This window comes from Muntiacus reevesi, chromosome 15, assembly GCF_963930625.1.
Source record: "Muntiacus reevesi chromosome 15, mMunRee1.1, whole genome shotgun sequence".
Taxonomy (NCBI): Eukaryota; Metazoa; Chordata; class Mammalia; order Artiodactyla; family Cervidae; genus Muntiacus; species Muntiacus reevesi.
The window spans coordinates 19,463,913-19,482,400 of NC_089263.1; the positions used below are offsets into that span (position 1 = coordinate 19,463,913).

The 18,488-nt window shown below is 39.4% G+C and overlaps 1 protein-coding gene across 2 annotated transcripts in view; it reads left to right on the top strand.

Moving 5' to 3' along the window:
- TICRR (TOPBP1 interacting checkpoint and replication regulator) overlaps positions 1-18,488 on the top strand; it is a 41,333-nt gene that overhangs the window by 13,791 nt on the left and 9,054 nt on the right. For both annotated transcript variants that reach the window (XM_065906766.1, XM_065906767.1), the window contains 9 exons: positions 1,207-1,373; positions 1,988-2,085; positions 2,897-2,990; positions 3,085-3,164; positions 3,333-3,569; positions 4,079-4,172; positions 6,137-6,194; positions 9,262-9,408; positions 17,948-18,038. In XM_065906766.1, the coding sequence (XP_065762838.1) occupies positions 1,207-1,373; positions 1,988-2,085; positions 2,897-2,990; positions 3,085-3,164; positions 3,333-3,569; positions 4,079-4,172; positions 6,137-6,194; positions 9,262-9,408; positions 17,948-18,038 (1,066 nt within the window). The remainder of the gene's footprint in view (positions 1-1,206; positions 1,374-1,987; positions 2,086-2,896; positions 2,991-3,084; positions 3,165-3,332; positions 3,570-4,078; positions 4,173-6,136; positions 6,195-9,261; positions 9,409-17,947; positions 18,039-18,488) is intronic.

Here is an 18,488-nt window from a genome sequence, read left to right on the forward strand (position 1 = left end):
TTCACTTAATGAACATTTATTAAATATCTGCTACATGTCCACAAGTGTGTTATGGGGAGTAGAGTAAATAATTTCCTCTCCTTAGATTTATGATCTAGTTACAAAGAATAATAATGAATACATACATATGTGTGTGTGTATACATGCACATATCTCTCTACACAATGAATACGTAAAATGGATATGAGAACCAAGAGTCTGCAACTGAAAATACTTGTTCATTTTAGAAGTAAAGACATACTAGGAGTTGAGAAAAGGGAAGGTCATTGTAGGGAAGAACAGGTTGAGAAAGTTTTTAAAAAGCCAGTGGAGCCCAGGTTAGACTTTGAAGAATAGGCAGAGATTAGAAGGCAGAAAGATAAAAAGAAGTGTGTGCCCGATGAAGGATTAGTATAAGCAAAGTCACCAAGGAGGTCTGTGGCCTGTCCATAGGACAGTGGTTAAATAAGTTTTATATATTTGTGAATAAAGATAAAGGGAAAAGTTTTGTGAATAATCTAGAGTTGGACTATGGGGTCTTTGAAACTTAAGGAGAAGAACTTTGGGCAATAATTGCATGATGTCACCTCTGAGTTCTTTTGGAAATTCTGGGATAAAAGTTTTCTGCTTCTTTAAACAATTTTTTCCCCTGTGAAACACTGGATCATAAATGATGGTCAGTTTGAGTGAGATAGAACATCCTTGGTGAGCTAGTATGGTATACTGGAATGCAGATGGGAAAGCAAATTAACAGTAATGCAAGGCAATGTGGTATTAGCATAATTTCTGAACTAGATCTTTTTTCCATAAATAGACTAGCACAACAGTGCCCCAACAATTCAGCGGGACAAGGGTAATCTTCAATGGGTTTGGAGGTAGTATAGTTTATTTCTTCTCTGTTACTGGTTACCCTTAAATTTATAACATGTACACTTGATGTGCAAACCCTTAAAATTAATCACTATCTCTGCACTACTTCAGCCTCTGCATTTTTGACATTTTGGACCGGATAATCCTCTGTGAACCATAAGATGTTTAGCAGCATCCCTGGTCTCCACCCGTGAGATGCCAGTGGTATCCTTACTCTCCCCACCAGTCACAAGCAGCCCAGACAGAACCAGATGTTCTCTGAGCAGCAAAACCTCCCAGTTGACAACTACTGGCTTAAATAAAATACAATACCTTCCATTGGGTCTGGTGATCAGTTTGACTTTTCTCCCCCCACAGATTTTAAAACTGAGGAAGAGCTGCTATCTCACATACACGAAAATTACCAAAAGACTGTGGCCACAGGAGACACCACGCTGTGTTCATGTGCTCGAAACACCATCTCCAACATTAAAGCGTTCCTAAAGTCCAAGGGAACCCAGGGATTAGAAGAAGCCAGTCTGGAGGTTGTCATTTGTCATAACAATGTTGGTTACTTGTTGTTGGGTCTGGGTCATGTGTCTTGGAAAATGTCTCTTATGCAGTGTACATTTCAGAAATGATGAGGGAGAAGGGTGAGCCCAGTCAGTTCTAGGTCTTGGAAGGTGGACGTGGTCCACTGGGAAGGCGAAAATCAAGGGAAGGGGCCAATTAGGAATAATTACATGTACTTCTCTTCAAATGGAAGCTGTGTCCTCATCTGAGCTGCATGTTAGCTGCATGAATTAAACCAGTAGCTCTTAACCCTGACTGCACTTTAGAGTCACCTGGAACATTTCTTTAAAATGTTGATGTATTTTGCTTAGACTTCTCAGTCACTACTTAATGAAATCTTCCTTTTATGGAAGTTCAAACCTGCAGACTTGCTGTGTCCACGCCCACTTGCTCTCAAATGCTTTCAACATTTTTTTAAAATGTTCTTTTAAGATATATAGAAGAAGAATAGTATACTATTTTTCACTCAAATGAAAGAAAGAAGATGTACTTCCCTTCTTAGGGCATTAGAAAATTGTGTGAAAATTAGAAATAATGATAAGCATTAATACTAATATTCTCCTATGTAATAATTTTATATTTTCAGATGAACTGCCTGTATCAAGTAAGAAATAACTTCTTGAAAACTAGCAAAAGTCTTCGACAGAACCTAGGAAAACTGGATAAAGAAGGCAAAGTCAGAGAGTAATTAACTATCTTTTCTTTTAAACAATTACTCCAAAAACAGCTCTCAAGATTTGCTTGTATTGATTTTAATATTTTTAAAATTTTTAAAAAATTATTTTGTATTATAGGATATTGAATATAGTTCCCTGTGCTACACACTACCACATAATTGTTTATCTATTTTATACATAATAGTTTGTATCTGCTAATCCCAAACTCTCAAATTATCCCTTCCCCACCTCCTTTCTCCTTTGGTAACCGTAAGTTTTTTATACTTGTGAGTCTTTTTCATAGGTAAGTTCATTTTGTGTCATATTTCAGTTTCTACATATATGAGTGATCATGGGATATTTGTTTTTCTCTTCCTGACTTCACTTAGTGTGATAATCTCTCAGTCCATTCATGTTGCTGCAAATAGCATTATTCCTTTTTTTTCTATAGCTATAAAAGTATCAGTTTAAAATAGATTGCCTATTGCTTGAAGAGACTTTTGTGGCTGATTCTTTATAATGTTCTCATGTGCTGTCTTGGAGAAGGAAATGGCAACCCACTCCAGTATTCTTGCCCGGAGAGTCTCATGAACAGAGGAGCCTGGAGGGCTGCGATCCATTGGGTCGCAAAGAGTCGGACACGACTGAGCGACTAGACCACCACCACCGTGTGCAGTCTGCACCACCTATTTATCTAATAACCCTATCGCTGTTTAGAAAGCCATGGTTCCTTTTTTTGGTTGTTTCTTCTATAAACAAATCTCTACACAAGGAAGGAGTTTTCATTTTAGTTAGGTGACACTCGAAGTAGATAAGACCGGGTGTTTTTGTCTCTCAAGGTGCCAGCTTCAGGTGTTCCTTCGTTTGGAGCTGTGTCTGCAGTGCCCTTCAGTACATGAACGTGTAGAGGATCTGGAGCAAGTAGTGGATGAGGCAAGTATACTGCTTATTGCCCCTGGGACATGCTGTATACGGATTGTTTCAGCTTCCCTGCTGAGGCCATGTGGTAATTTTCTGAAATCTTCAGCTGACAGATTTGCTGCGCATGGTGTGTTTAACTGAAGATTCAGCATACCTAGCACAGTTTCTGGAAGAAATTTTGGAATTGTAAGTTTGATGACTAATTTAAATTTTTCATTACTTTACCAAGTACTGTATAGGTATTGTCTCAGAGCTGTAGGATTCTAAGGACTGTTTCTCATCCTAGGTGAGGGAGGGATTCGAGATGGTGGAATGGTGACTGACTATTTCACATTTAACCAACCTCTTCCACAGGTATATTGACTCAATCCCAAAGATACTGGGAAGTCTTTACGACAGCCTAGGATTTGTGATTCCTCAGAAGCTGGCTGGTGTCCTTCCTGCAGATTTTTTCAGCGATGACTCCATGACCCAGGAAAGCAAATCACCCCTTTCTGTGCCTCTTACGTCAAACGCTCATAGGTCAGTGTCTGGCAGCACTGAATCTGACCAACTGGAGGAGCTTCGTACCAGATCAGCTAAGAAGAGAAGGTAGGGGTGCAAGGATTTAAAGGAATTTTCTTGCACTGTTACTGTCCTGGCATAGGGCACGCTTAAGCCCATAGTCCAGTTTGTCTTTGTCTCTAATTTATTGAATTAATAGTTGCCTTTATGTCTGAATCACAGAAGCCAATTATTAAGCATTCTTAACAAGGAGCATCTGACGCTCTTTGTATTACCTTGGGAACATACAGTGTAATATGTATTGTGTAGCCATAGTCTTGACTGTCCATAAGAGGTCTTCAAGAACTAGGAGCCTTCCATGAGATAAGCTTAGGGTTTTAGCTTTTTATTTTCCATGATGCTATTCACTGTTCTTAACTACTTAAATTTGTAGTTGTTACTTTTAGAAATTCTGGGGTTGACTTGTTTTGCTCTAAGTTCAGGCCAACCTTAAGATAATTGACTTTTATTTAAATGTTTTATTTTAAACTCTAGTTCCATTCTAATCTGTCACCTGTATTGAGTGTATATTGACTGTTTCTTTCTATTTTTAAAAGGAGAAATGCAATCAGACATAAAAGCATCACAGAGGTTTCACAAAATCTGCGACAAATTGAAATTCCCAAAGTTACCAAGAGAGCTACCAAAAATGTAAGTCATTTCCAGGAGATAGAAAGTGGTGCTATGCCAGAGTTGTTCCTTTTGGCATGAATTGATGCAATAAATAAGAATGAAAAGCAGTATCTTCACTTTTAAGAAATGAATGTTAGTAGATACAGGACTAAAATTAGGTATTTTTATGAATGTGTGGTCCACAACTGTGGTCTAAGGAGCAAAGACATATAAATTTGTTAAAGATTAATCATTTTTCTCAAAAGTGTGACAAGTAATATTAAAGGGAGAAAAAAGACACTAGTAAAAGTTAGGGATAAGTTAATTAAAAATCTTCAATGTAGTTAAGAAAACTCATGAAATAATAACTAACATAAGAAAAGAGGCCATTGAAAAAGTAGTGTGCGATCATATTAGGACTTTGTGTATCAGAAAGTACTTTTCAGTGAATATGTGTTACTTCAATAACAAGTTAAAAAAACAAAACATATAAAGCCAGGTGGTAATTATTTTTCTGTGTCAGTAGATTTAGGACTTGTTGGTTACAAAAAAAAAAAAGAAATCCAGCTGGAGTCTATTTACTAAATAGAATTAACGTCTAAGAGGAGAGAGACAAAGAATGCATTGAAACTTTTGAACTGTATGAATTATGAGAAGAGTTAGAATTCTAGGAGAACTAGCTTTCAAGCATTAGTCATTACAATAGTGGTTTGTTTCTGGAAATTTATAGCTGCGCTTTAGAATAGGAGGTGGGGTTTCTTTTTAAGAGTTAATGGTGTTCACTTTGTTGTTGTTTAGGCGCTAAAAATTCATGTCTGACTCTATTGTGATGCCATGGTCTATAGCCCGCCATGCTTCTCTGTCCATGGAATTTTCCCAGGCAAGAATACTGGAGTGGGTTGCCACTTTTTCCTTCAAGGGATCTTCCAGACCCAGGGATTAAAAACCTGCGTCTCCTGCATTTGGCAGGCGGGTTTTTTACCACCAAGGAAGCCTGTTCACTTTTTTAGTATACCTTAATACATATAAGTAAATAAGATTCAAATCTTAGATTTTGTTTGGAGAGTGTGAAGTCCAAAGTGTCAGAACACCTCTGTCAGTAGATTCTGTATGATAGGTCTCCTTTCTGAAAATTTTTCAGATTGGCCTAGAAAGTGTATTTCTTTAAGACCAGGTTAGTGTGATCAGGATTTGATTTTGGTTAAAGGGTATCATTTGTTAAGTTTTTGCTCCTCTATGACTTTCATTCTTCAGTGATTACAGTGGCATACTTGGAAAAAAGCAAGAAAATCTTTAAAAACAATTCTCTCGTTTAGATGCCATCTGATCTTGGGCACTTGAATTCTCTACTGTAATAGCAAATAAATAGCAAGAATTTTTTTTTGTTGTTTTTTTGGCTACACCACATGGCATGCGGGATCTTAGTTAATTCCCTGACCAGGGCTGGAGCCCAAGCCCCCTGCAGTGGAGGTGAGGAGTTGTCTTAACCACTGGACCGCCAGAGAAGTCCCCAGATAGCAGTTTTATATGGACACGTTCCTCAGAGTATAGCCATCCTCTAATTGTATGGGGTTTCCCTTATATTTTAGTTATAAAAGTTATACAGAAACGTTGTTTAAAAATTGAAACTAGGGAATTCCCTGGTGGTCCAGTTTTTCAGGCCCGAACTTCTACCACAGGGGTTGAAAATTCAACCCCTGATCAGATGGGTAAGATCCCATCTGCCGTGCGGCCAAAATACAAAATAAATGCAATTTTTGAAAAAATAGAAATTATATAAAGTTAGATGTTAGTACTTCTTCACCATCCATTCTTCAGAAGTAGTCACTGATGGCAGTTTGTTGTGTATATTCCCAGACCCTATTTTTGTCCATTTTACAGCTGTTTCTGTTACAGATTGCTACAAGTGAAATTGCAAGGATCAAAGGGTTTTTTTGTGGAATTCCTGTTCTTTTAAATGAGTACCTATTGAAGTTTTCTTATTGGATTTTCTCATCTTTTAGGAGAATTCTCACCCTACCCTTCAGCAGCCTTCACTCCCAGTGAAAGACACAGTACAAGGTATGCTTTTGTTTCCTTATTATAGCCAATGACAAGTTTATTTTGATTACATATATTTAAGCAGCTGCATGTGGTATATATAGTTTTGTAGTATATATAGTATATAGTTTTGTAGTTGCATGTAGTATATGTTGTTTTATAGTATATATAAGTATATAACTTTGTAGTTGCATGTTGCAACTACATGTTGCAGTATATATAATACATAGTTTGGTATAATTATCAGCTAATGAAACGTCTATATACTGTGTGCTAGGAGAGTAAGATGTTCACATGGACTCAAAATATTGCATTTTGTAAAATAACTGGCTGAAATATACATATATTTTTAAATGCAGTTCACATGAAAGCCCAAAAGGAAAGAGGCAGCAGAACTGGTTTAGATAAAAGGAGTTCAGGTGTGACATTCATGCACCACATGATCCCTGTTTGGATCTTAAATTTAGGGCAGAAAAGCTGTAAAGGATGTTACTGAGTCATGAGAGAGGATGGGTTAGATAGTGTGCTCTTGTTCTTTGGAGATACCTGCTGAAATACAGGAATCTGCAGAGTTGTGATGTCTGTAGGTCACCCCACATTGTTTTGGGGTTGTATAAACATAGAGAGGATGAGGGAGAAAACAAATGTCCACAGTTGATAAATTTTAGTGACGATTCTGTTTATTGTATTCCTTTTTGAAATTTTCTATCAATATAAACTTTTCCAAAACTTGGGAAAAACAGAAAGTAACAGATCAAATTTGGCTGTCAGATCATAGATTAGTTTCATAGAACAGCTTAAGGCAGGTAACAGAGGCTTTCATAATGGAGATAGAGGAACTGCCCGCCTGCCACCCGCTGCCAGCTGCCCGCCGCCGCCCTCCTTGAGATAGAGGAACACTTTTTGAAAACTTTGTTTATTATTGATATTCTTAATGTTTATGTTGTTGATGGGTAAACAAAGAGGCTTCTCCCAGTTTGTGAATCCCGGTTTATTTGGTTTTTATTTAAATGACTTGCTGTTAAAGAATTTTTTAAAAGATAATTTTATTTTTATTTTTGGCTGTGCTGCATCTTTGTCACTGTGCACGGGCTTCCTCTAATTGTGGCGAGCAGCATCTACTGTCTAGCTGCGGTGTGCAGGCTTCTCATTGCGGTGGCTTCTCTCATTGTGGAGCACGGGCTCTAGGGCACTTGGGCTTCAGTAATTGCGGCTCGCGGTCTCCAGACCACAGACTCAATACTTGTGGCACAATGTTTTATTTGCTGTGCTGCGTGTGGGATCTTTGCAGATCAGGGATCAAACCTGTGTCTCCTACGTTGGCAGGTAGATTTTTTACTGCTGAGCCACCAGGGAAACCTGGTCTTAGAATTTGTTTTACCCTGAGTGAATTTTTGAGTATAATACACTAGGCCATCTTGCTTGAGTTTAAGATGCCATCCTGCTGGCCTTGTTAAGTATTTCTTGACTCTTAAGCTTTTTCTCCTAACTTTGAGTTTAGGTGGTTGCAACTTTTATGCACTGGAGTTAGGAAGAAGATTTAAAAGATAGTAGTTTCCCCCTTGTCCACCCTGATGGCTTAGACAGTAAAGAATCTGCGTGCAATGCAGGAGACCCAGGTTTGATCCCTGGGTCGGGAAGATCCCCTGCGGAAGGGAATGGCTACCCACTCCAGTATTCATGCCTGGAGAATTCCAGATAGTAAAGCCTGGTTGGCTACAGTCCATAGGGTTGCAAAGAGTCAGACACAACTGAGCGACACACACACACACACACACACACACTTCCCCCTTAACCACAGGGGATACATTCCAGTACCCACAGTGGACACCTGAAACTTCAGATAGTACCAAAGCCTGTGTATGTTTTTTCCTATACATTTATGGAGCTCCCCTGGTGGCGCTAGTGGTAAAGAACTTGCCTGCCAATGCAGGAGACAAAAGAGACACAGGTTTGATCCCTGGGTCAGGAAGAACCCCTGGAGGAGGACCTGACAACCCACTCTAGTATTCTTGCCTGGAGAATCCCATAGACAGAGGAGCCTAGTGGGTTACAGTCCATGGGGTCACAAAGAATTGGACATAACTGAAGGAACTTAGCATGCACATACATACATACCTAGGATAAAATTATGTATGGTAGGAATTAATGCCTTATAAAATAGAACAGTCAGAACATGCATTTGGTCTCTTGCTCTCAAAGTATCTTGTACAGGTTTACAAGATATTCAATCCTAACTAAACACTTTCAATCCTCTTTGATCCTAACTGAACACTTTCATGCATAATTTTTGCAGTTTGAGATGTGATAGCAAAACTAGCATGAATTTTTCACCATTTCACAGATAATTCATCCCTAATCATAAATCGTAGCAACCTCAGCATATAATTTTTTTTCTTTCCTTAAGTAGAGAAACTTTTCATTTAAAGAAAGCACTTTGTAACTTCTTTTCGGCATATCCCAATTGCCAGCATCACTACTTTGTGTTTTGGGGCTCAAAAGGTGTTTGGGTAAAATAAGGATTACTTGAGCACAGCACTGCTATATTGCGATAGTCGATCTGATAACCCAGATGGCTACTAAGTGATTAACGAAATCATTTATGTTTTGAGTGGGACAGAGCAGAATGGCATGAGATTTTAACATGCTATTCAGAAAGGCACACAACTTTAATCCTTATGAATTATTTCTAGGATTTTTCATTTGATATTTTCAGACTGCAATTGGCTGTGGATAACTGAAAACTTGGAAAGTGAAACCGTGGATAGGGTGGGGGTACTGTTACCCAGCAAACCAGTAAAATACTGAAAAGAAGAAAAATGAAATCTTTTCCAGTTTAAGTGATGTGGGCCTTCCATGTATTCCCAGAAAGTTGGGTTTAAATTAAATTTATAAGAGTAAATAGTTTTGATATACTATGCGAGTGTACTATTTAAGGAAATCCTATTACCAAATGTAAATATGTAATAGCAGTCAGTCTGTAAAATAGCTTCCTTAAGCAGATTCTCTGTTTTGGATATCTTTCTTTTCTCATGTATGGCATTTATTAATGATAATGTTTGACTTTTTCTTTTTTTAATGCTTTCAGAAGTAACCAAAGTTCGAAGAAATCTCTTCAACCAGGAAATGATTTCTCCTTCAAAGAGATCTGTAAAGAGGGGATTGCCCAGAAGCCATTCAGTGTCAGCTGTGGAAGGTCTAGAGTATAAACATGACAACTTTAAGAGGGCCAAAGGTACCGCATTGTTGGGTAACCAAGACAAGGGGTTCTCAACCTCAAACCAGTCTCCAGACTCTTTGTTGCAGGAGGAGCTCATTAATCTCATGTTTTCCTCTCCTCAGTGGTTACCATCAGTTAATTTTCCACTTGGGATCTCTCTCCCTCCAAGCTTAGATGAAGAATTAATCCTGGTATTTTTCTCATTCCTCCCTTCTGAAAGACAACAGACAAACACCTATTTTATAAAACCAGTTAAACAGAAATGAAAGATAGTGACTAGCTGTTTTCTAATCTTCTGGTGTGTTTATTTTTGTTGTTATTGTTGCTTGTTTGTAATTGAGGTAATTCATGTATCATAAAATCAACATTCAGTGGTTTTCAGTATGTTCACAAAGTTGTGCACATCATGACACATTCCAGAACATTTTCATCATTCCTAAAAGAAACCCTGAACCCATTACTAACCAGTCACTGTCCATTTCTCCCAATCCTCCCAGCTGTAGGCAACCACCAGTCTACTTTATATTTTCATAGATTTCTTATGGGTATTGTAAGAGGAATCATATGGTCTTTGTAACTGGCTTCTTTTACTTTAGCATAATGTTTTCAAGGTTTATATATGATGTAGTGTGTCTCGGTATTTCATTTCTTTCTATTGGCAATAGTATACCATTGTATGGATAAGCTCCATTTTACTAATCCATTCATCAGTTGGTGGTCATTTAAGTTGTTTCTACCTTTGGCTATTGTGAGTGATGCTACTGTAAACACTCATGTACAAGATTGTGTGTAGACATGTTGTTAATTCTCAGGCATATGCCTGGAAATGAAATTTGCTGGGCCACATAATAACTCTGTTTAAGTTTTGAGCAATTACCAAACTTTTCCAAAGTGGCTATATTCCCACTAACAATGTGTGAGGGTTCTAATTTCCCCACATCCTTGCCACTGCTGTCCATTGTCCCTTTTTGATTCTACTCATCCAGTGGGTGTAAAGTGGTGTGTAATTGTGATTATGAATTGCATTCCCTTGATGACTAATGTTATTAACCTTTTCTTGTGCTCGCTGGCTACTTGTATAGCTTCTTTTTTTAGTCTCACCACTGCACGGCGTGCAGGAACTTCGTTTCCTGACCAGGAATCAAACCTGCACCCAGTTCAGTGACAATACAGATTCTTAACCAATGGGCTGCCAGGGAAATCCCTGTATAACTTCTTTGGAGAAATCTTTGCCCATTTTTATTTTTATTTATTTATTTTTTGTATGTAATAAAGTTTTATTAAAGTATAAAGGAGATAGAGAAAACTTCTGACATAGGCATCAGAAGGGGGCAAAAGAGTACCCCTTTGCTAGTGTTAGCAATGGAGTTATATACTCTCCAATGAATCCAAAGAATGTCTGGAGGTTGCAAAGACCTCACCAGACCCACTCCCATAATTGACATTTTAAGATAACAGAGTTGGCTAGAAGGTTTAATCCAAAGACTGTCCTCAGGCAGGATACATCCTTGTAAAGACCAGACCTACTCCCATAATTTACATTTTAAGATAACAGAATTAGCCAGAGGGTTTAATCCAAAGACTGTCCTCAGGCAAGATACATTATTGTTATATAATCCTAAGGAATGTAGAGGAAAAAAAGTAAAAAAGTTTGTCCTTTCTTCCTCCTTGATTATCCCATACCTCTCTCTCCTTGGGGACCCCTAGACTTCTTATCAACCTGCCTAGGAAATGACTCTCTCATTCCCCCCTTTTCTTTTAGGAGAATTATGTTGCCTAGGGAAAAGGGGCGTCGTTCTCATTCCATAACTGCTTCCGAGCTGACAAAGGGCGTTGTCCCTAAATTGGTGAGGCAACATATTCTCCTAATCCTCATAGTGAGGATGTCTGATCTAGGGGCTCCAAGTAATAGTTGGAGGAGGCTGTGGCACTCATAGGAGCTGGGACAACTATTTGTAAATTAAAAGTTTTTAGACGGTTAGAAAACCCCATTACAGTTACAGATGTAAGGCAAAATAGTCATTAAACCAAGTTAAAATCAAAATGAAAAGTCACATTATGTCCATAGTTACATCAGTCCATCTTAAGGAGGTTAGATGTCATCAGTTTAGGAAGAGGCATCACATGCGATTGTTGAAGGCATTTGCAGACTTGGAGAAAGTCCTTTCCTTGAAGTGGAGATGTCCACCACGGGAAGCCTTCCACTGATGAAGAGGGGAGTGCTCCGCAGACCCAGCAGTTAGACCGATTGTGGAATGCAGCATAGGAGTGAGCCCAGGACAGGAAGGCATTGTCTTGAGGATCAAACGGCAGACTCAGGATTTTTGGAGTCAGCAGAAGTAGACTCACATAGATTATCAGGCCCATCTTGTCCTGAAGGATCCCGGACGAGCCCCCAAGATGGAAGGTTGTTGCTGAACGATGAGATGCGGGGTTCTTGGCCTCCGGAGGAGATGAATTCAATCCGGGGCCAGAGATGAGGCTGGATCGCTCAGAGCTTTTGTGTAATAAAGTTTTATTAAAGTATAAAGGAGATAGAGAAAGCTTCTGACATAGGCATCAGAAGGGGGCAAAAGAGTACCCCTTTGCCCATTTTTAAATTGGGTTGCTTTCCAGTCCTCTGTAATGAAAAGGACATCTTTTTTGAGTGTTAGTTCTAGGAGGTCTTGAATGTCTTCATAGAACTGTTCAACTTCAGCTTCTTCAGCATTACTGGTTGGGGCATAGACTTGGACTACCATGATATTGAATGGTTTGCCTTGGAAACAAACAGATCATTCTGTTGTTTTTGAGATTGCATCCAAGTACTTACTGCATTTCAGACTCTTGTTGACTATGATGGTTCCTCCATTTCTTCTAAGGGATTCTTGCCCATAGTAGTAGATAAAATGGTCATCTGAGTTAAATTCACCCATTCTAGTCCATTTTAATTCACTGATTCCTAAAATGTTGATGTTCACTCTTGCCGTCTCCTGTTTGACCACTTACAATTTGCCTTGATTCATGGACCTAACATGCCAGGTTCCTATGCAATATTGCTCTTTACAGCATCAGACTTTACTTCCATCACCAGTCACATCCACAACTGGGTGGTGGTCTTGCTTTGGCTCTGTCTCTTCATTCTTTCTGGAGTTATTTCTCTGCTGATCTCCAGTAGCATACGGGGTACCTACCAACCTGGGGAGTTAAAACTCAACATTCAGAAAACTTAGATCATGGCATCTGGTCTCATTACTTCATGGCAAATAGATGGGGAAACAATGGAAACAGTGAGACTATCATTTGAGCTCCAAAATCACTGCAGATGGTGACTGCAGACATGAAATTAAAAGATGCACTTGCTCCTTGGAAGAAAAGCTATGACCAACCTAGACAGCATATTAAAAAGCAGAGACGTTACTTTGCCAGCAAAGGTCTGTCTAGTCAAAGCTATGGTTTTTCCAGTAGTCATGTATGGGATGTGAGAGTTGGACTATAAAGAAAGCTGAGCACTGAAGAATTGATACTTTGAACTGTGTTGTTGGAGAAGACTCTTGAGAGTCCCATGGACTGCAAGGAATTCCAACCAGTCTACCCTAAAGGAAATCAGTCCTGAATATTCATTGGAAGGACTGATGCTAAAACTCCAGTACTTTGGCCACCTGATTCGAAGAACTGACTCATTGGAAAAACCCCTGATGCTGGGAAAGATTGAAGGCGGGAGGCGAAGGGGATGACAGAAGATGAGATGGTTGGATAGCATCACCGACTCAATGGATATGAATTTGAGCAAGCTCTGGGAGTTGGTGATGGGTAGGGAAACCTGGCATTCTGCAGTCCGTGGGTTCACAAAGAGTCGGATGAGACTGAGTGACCAAACAGAACTGAAATTGGATTGTGTGTCTTTTTACTATGAGTTGTAAGAGTTCTTTATATAATAGTCTAGATACTAATCTCTTATCAGATATGTGATTTGCAAATATTTTTACCCCAATTTGTTGGGTTTGCTTTTTGTATTCTTTTTTTTTTTTTTTTTTTTGCTTTTTGTATTCTTGATAGTGTCCTTTGATATATAAAGTATTTTTAATTTTGATGCTATCCAGTTTAATCTATTTTTTTTGTTCTTTGTGCTTTTGGTAGCATGTCTAAAAATCCTTTATTCAACCCAAGTTTTATGGCTTAAAATCTTAAATTAGGTCTTTGACTCATTTCCAGTTAGTTTTTGTGTATTTTGCCTGTGGTTATCCAGCTGTACCAGCCTCATGCATTGAAAAGACTGTTCTTTCCTCCTTGAGTTGTCTTAGGTGCTTTTTAAATTGCTTAGATGTTAGGGTATTAATTCTTTTTTTAATGTTAGGTAGAATTCATCAATGAAGCCATCTAGTCCTCTTTTTCATTCTGCTCAGATTGGATAATTTTGGTTGTCTTTAACTTCAAGTTTATTGATTCTTCTGCCTGCTCAAATCTGAGGTTGAACCCCTCTAGTGAACTTTTCCAGTTATTGTACTTTTCAGCTCTGAAGTTTCCGATTGGTTCCTTTTTATAATTTCTGTTACATTATTGATATTCTCACTGTGTTTATCCATTGTTTTCCTTATTTCTTTCAGTTCTGTGTTCATTTTTTTTCTTGAGCTCATTTAACATTTTTGACCAGTGATTCCAATGTCTGGGATTTCTCAAGGGTACTTTCTGTCAAATTCTCTTCTTCCTGGACACACTTGCCTGTTTCTTTGTATGCTTTGTAATTCTTTATTGAGAGTTAGGTATTCTGAATTTTATAGTCTGTTGACTCTGGAAATAAGATTCTCCCACTCCTGTGAAATCACTGATCTTTTTTGAGAGCCTGTCCGCTTGTGCCTTTTCCCAGCTATTTTTACAAAGTATGTATTCCCTCTTGTGTGGTCACTGAAGTTTCTGTTCTGCTATCATCTCTGTGATTAGGTGGTAACCTGAAAAAGATTTCCTTAAATGTCTGGCTCCAAAAAGGTGTTCCTGTCCCTTAGAGTCACCTGTTGGATGCAGTGGGGGAAAGCTGCCGGCGTCCGAGGGCAGAAATCAGGGCAGAAGTCTATGCAGGCCCCACAGGGCTCCACTCTCCAAGCACGCTGACTGAACCTTATAACCCAGAGTTAGAAAACAGGGTCCCCACTGTCTGCTCTGCCTCCCGCCAGCTGCTCCTAGGACGTGGGCCATGGCCCCCAGAGCTGCAGCAGGGCTGAGGAAAGAGGGCTGGTAGCTGTTCCGGGCATGTCATCCCCTTACTCAATATCAGGCTCTCCCTTCATTAAGCTCTTTCCTGGTTGTCATTAGTGCCAGTCAGGTTCCAGAAGTTCCAAAATAGTTTACTCTGATCATTTTTTTTCCTAGTTTACTAGTTGTTTCAGGGGAGGGACCAAACCCTAGAGCTTCCTACTTCACTGTTTTGTATGGTGTCCCTTTCCATGGGGGTTGCAATTAATTTCTTAATTTACCCAGTCAAGGTTAATATCAACTTAATTTCAGGAGTGCAACAAAAACTTTGCTCCTCTGTATAACTTTTCTACCCCCTTCTGTGTGCTATCTTGTCATACAAATTACGTCTTGATACATTGTATGCCCATCAGCACATTTATGATCCTTGCTTTATCTTTAAACTCAAAGGAGAAAAGATACAGAAATAACAGTACTTTTATTCTGTTGTTGGCATTTACTTGTATGCTTGCCTTTACCAGTGCTCTTTAGTTCTTCACGTGGACTCACGTTCCTCTCTAGTGCCCTTCGTTTCAGCCTAAAGGACTGATGATAGTACGGATATTACTTCTAGGGCTGGTCTGCCAGTGTCAGATTCTCTCAGTGTTTTTTGGGTGTATCTTTGGGGGTGGGGAGGATGTGCTCATTTCCCCTTCATGTTTGAGTAATAGTTTACAGGATTTATTGGTGGTGGTGGTTTAGTCCCTAAGTCGTGTCTGACTCTTGCAACCCATTGACTGTAGCCCTCCAGGTTCCTCTGTCCATGGGATTCTCCAGGCAAGAATACTTGTGTGGGTTGCCATTTCCTTCTCCAGGGGATCTTCCTGATCCAGGTATCAAATCCGCGTTTCCTGCGTTGCAGGCAGATTCTTTACTGCGGAGCCATCAAAGATTCCCTTACAGGATGTTGGGTGAGCCAAAAAGTTCATTCGGGTTTTTCTGTAAGATGTTATAATAGAATTCTTGATTGAGTCTTTTTCTTTCAACCCTGTGCCTTTTTCATCACGCCACATTTTTGTCATCCTGTGTTTCTGAGGAGAAATCAGCTGTTAATCTTATTGAGGTCTGCTTGTACAGGACAGATCGCTGCTTTCTTGATTCCTTCAAGTCTCTCTTGCCCCTTGACTTCTGACGGTTTGATTGTGATTTGTCTGGTGCGGATCTCTGTCTTTATCCTATTTAGGTTTATTGAGCTACTTGGCTATGTAATGTCTTTCATCAAACATCAGAAGTTTTCAACCAGTATTTCTTCAAAGTTTCCCACCTCTTTCTCTCCTCTTTCTCTGGAACTCCCAGTATGTCTTATGTTACGCTTGATTGTGTCCCACGGGTATCTGAGACTGTTCGTTTTTCTTTCTGTCCCTCAGACTAGATAATCTCAATTACCTGTCTTCAACTTTGATTCTTTCTTTTGCCACCTCATATCAACTTCTAGGCCCCTCTAATGAGTTTTTTATTTTAGATAATGTACTTTTCGATTTTAGAATTTCTACTTGGTTCTTTTTAACGACATCTCCCTTTATTGATATTCTGTACTTGGCAAGTCATCAGGCTTGTACATTCCTTTTGTTCTTTAGATATTATTTCTTTTTTTAGTTCTTTGAACATATTGCAGATAGCTGATTTAAAGTCTTGTGCTAAGGAATCCATGTCTGAACTTCTTCAGGAATACTTTCTATTGAATGGGTGTTTTTTTTTTTTTCCCACGTGTTTATGGGCCATACTTTCTTATTTCTCGTCTCATATTTTTTGTTGACAACTGGACATGTTAAATATTGAGTCAGCTCTGACAATCAGATTGCCATGGCTTCAGAGCAGAGTTTGTTTTTACTCTTAACTGCTTTTGTTTGTTTACTGAACTAGTTCTTTCAAGTCTGTTCTGACAAGTGTAGCCACTAAAATCTCTGCTTGGTTAGCTTAGTGGTCAGCTAAGGGTTGGACAGAGATTTCGTTCCCTGCCTGGAACTAGTAAGTTTCCCAGCTTTTACTGAGGGGCCCTATGTGTGCATTGGCTCACGTCTTCAGTACTCAGCCAGACATTTTACAACTTCTTCTGTTTTCTAAAGCCTTGGAGTCAGCCAAAGGTAATAGCCAAGAGGAAATGGTAACCCACTCCAGTATTCTTGCCTGCAGAATTCCGTGGACAGGGGAGCCTGGGGGCTGCAGTTCATGGGGTCACAAAGAGTTGGACACGACTGAGCACGCATGCAAGGGCCTTCTTGGGTCCCTCCTGGGCATGCACACAGCCCTCCCGCACATGGACTTGTAGGTTCCCGGGAGTGTGTCAGAAGTTAGCAGAGTCCCTTGTGGATGTCTCATTCCCCAGTTTTCACATCTAGACTTTTGGTTATCTTGTCTGCCCTACGAGTTATCACCACCTCAGGCAGCTGTGATGTTTACAGTTGCTGCTGATTGTTTTTAATAAATGGCTCCCTGGGAAAAAGTTGTTTGCATTGGACAAGTTCTGAGTCAGGTCAAATAGAGATAGGCCCAGTGAGTGGGATTTTCCAGGGAACCGCCAGATAGGCCAAATAGACCATTATCTGGGAATGGGGCTGTGGAGGAACTTAGACACCATTCTGTTCACCCAGGGGCCACTGAGCTCTTGGTTCTCAAGGGCCAGGGAGAGGAGGTCAGGGCCAGGGAAGTTAAAGTTCTGCAGGGTTTGCTATTCTTAATGAGATACAGCTGTTTGTGTTGAATTAACTACTCCTTGGATTACTCCAAACTGGTTAATTTCCAGAGTTCTGGAGAAATTGATGTTCACTTTCGGTCAGTGTTCTCATTCCTTTTATGGGGGAGTTTTCTCAGAGGTCCTTACCCCACATTCCTGCTGACATCAGTCCTCTTCCTAGTCATTTTTATCTCACTTAAAACCAGTCCTCCCATGAGTAACTTGTCTGTCCTACGCTATTGAGAAAATTTATGCCAGAGCATAAATTAGATTTATCTTTATATTAAATATCTTAACATTGCATGACATGTCAGCATTTTCACATGCCTTATTTAATCATAAATGCAATAATTTAATCATAAATAAAAGAACCACCAACCAGGCAGACAGAAGTATTAACCCTAATAAGTAAGAACTTTTTTTTCAGGATCATTATTTTAAAATTTCATTATATTTTATATTGGATTATTTATTGTTAAACTCTAATAGTGCTGCTAAACTGTAATGTCAGATTAAGTCGAATCTTATGGTTAGACCTTGGTCCACGAGACCATTAAGAGCCACTCTGGCTAAGTGTTAAACTGTATTTAAGTTCAAATTGCTTCCATTGACTTGCTGTTCCTTCTTGATAAGTGTGAAATTTATGTGAAATTTATCCTGTTTATATTTTAGGTTATCGCAAGCTGTTGACCAAGAGTGTGGCCGAGACGCCAGTACACAAGCAAATCTCTGGAAGGCTGCTTCATAGACAGATGAAGGGCAGGTGAGCGACATCCTTGTCTAGCTTCTTCATGCTCCCACACAGCCTCCTGATCTGATGGGCCATGCTTACCTTCTCGTGGCATTTGTGACCCAGTCTCAACTGTGTTGCTCATCACCAAAGAACGTTCTGAAAATTCTAATTCTATTTCTACAAAATGCACTCTGGTGTCCAGCCTCTTTCATTTGGCACAATTATTTTAAGATTTATCTGTGTTGTTGTATATATCAATAGTTCGTTCCGTTTTATTGCTGAGTAGTATTCTATTGAATGGATATTGCCTGGTTTTAAAATCTATTCATGTGTTGACCTAGGGAAGGAGGGAGTCTCGCTGCCAGGCCTGGGATGATCCCAGCTAGGGCCTGTTCAGGGGTGTGGTGGGGCCTCAGTTTTCCATGGCAATTGGTTGCAGTAGGGCAGCTCTTGCTGAATGTTTCTGCCTTACTTGGCTGC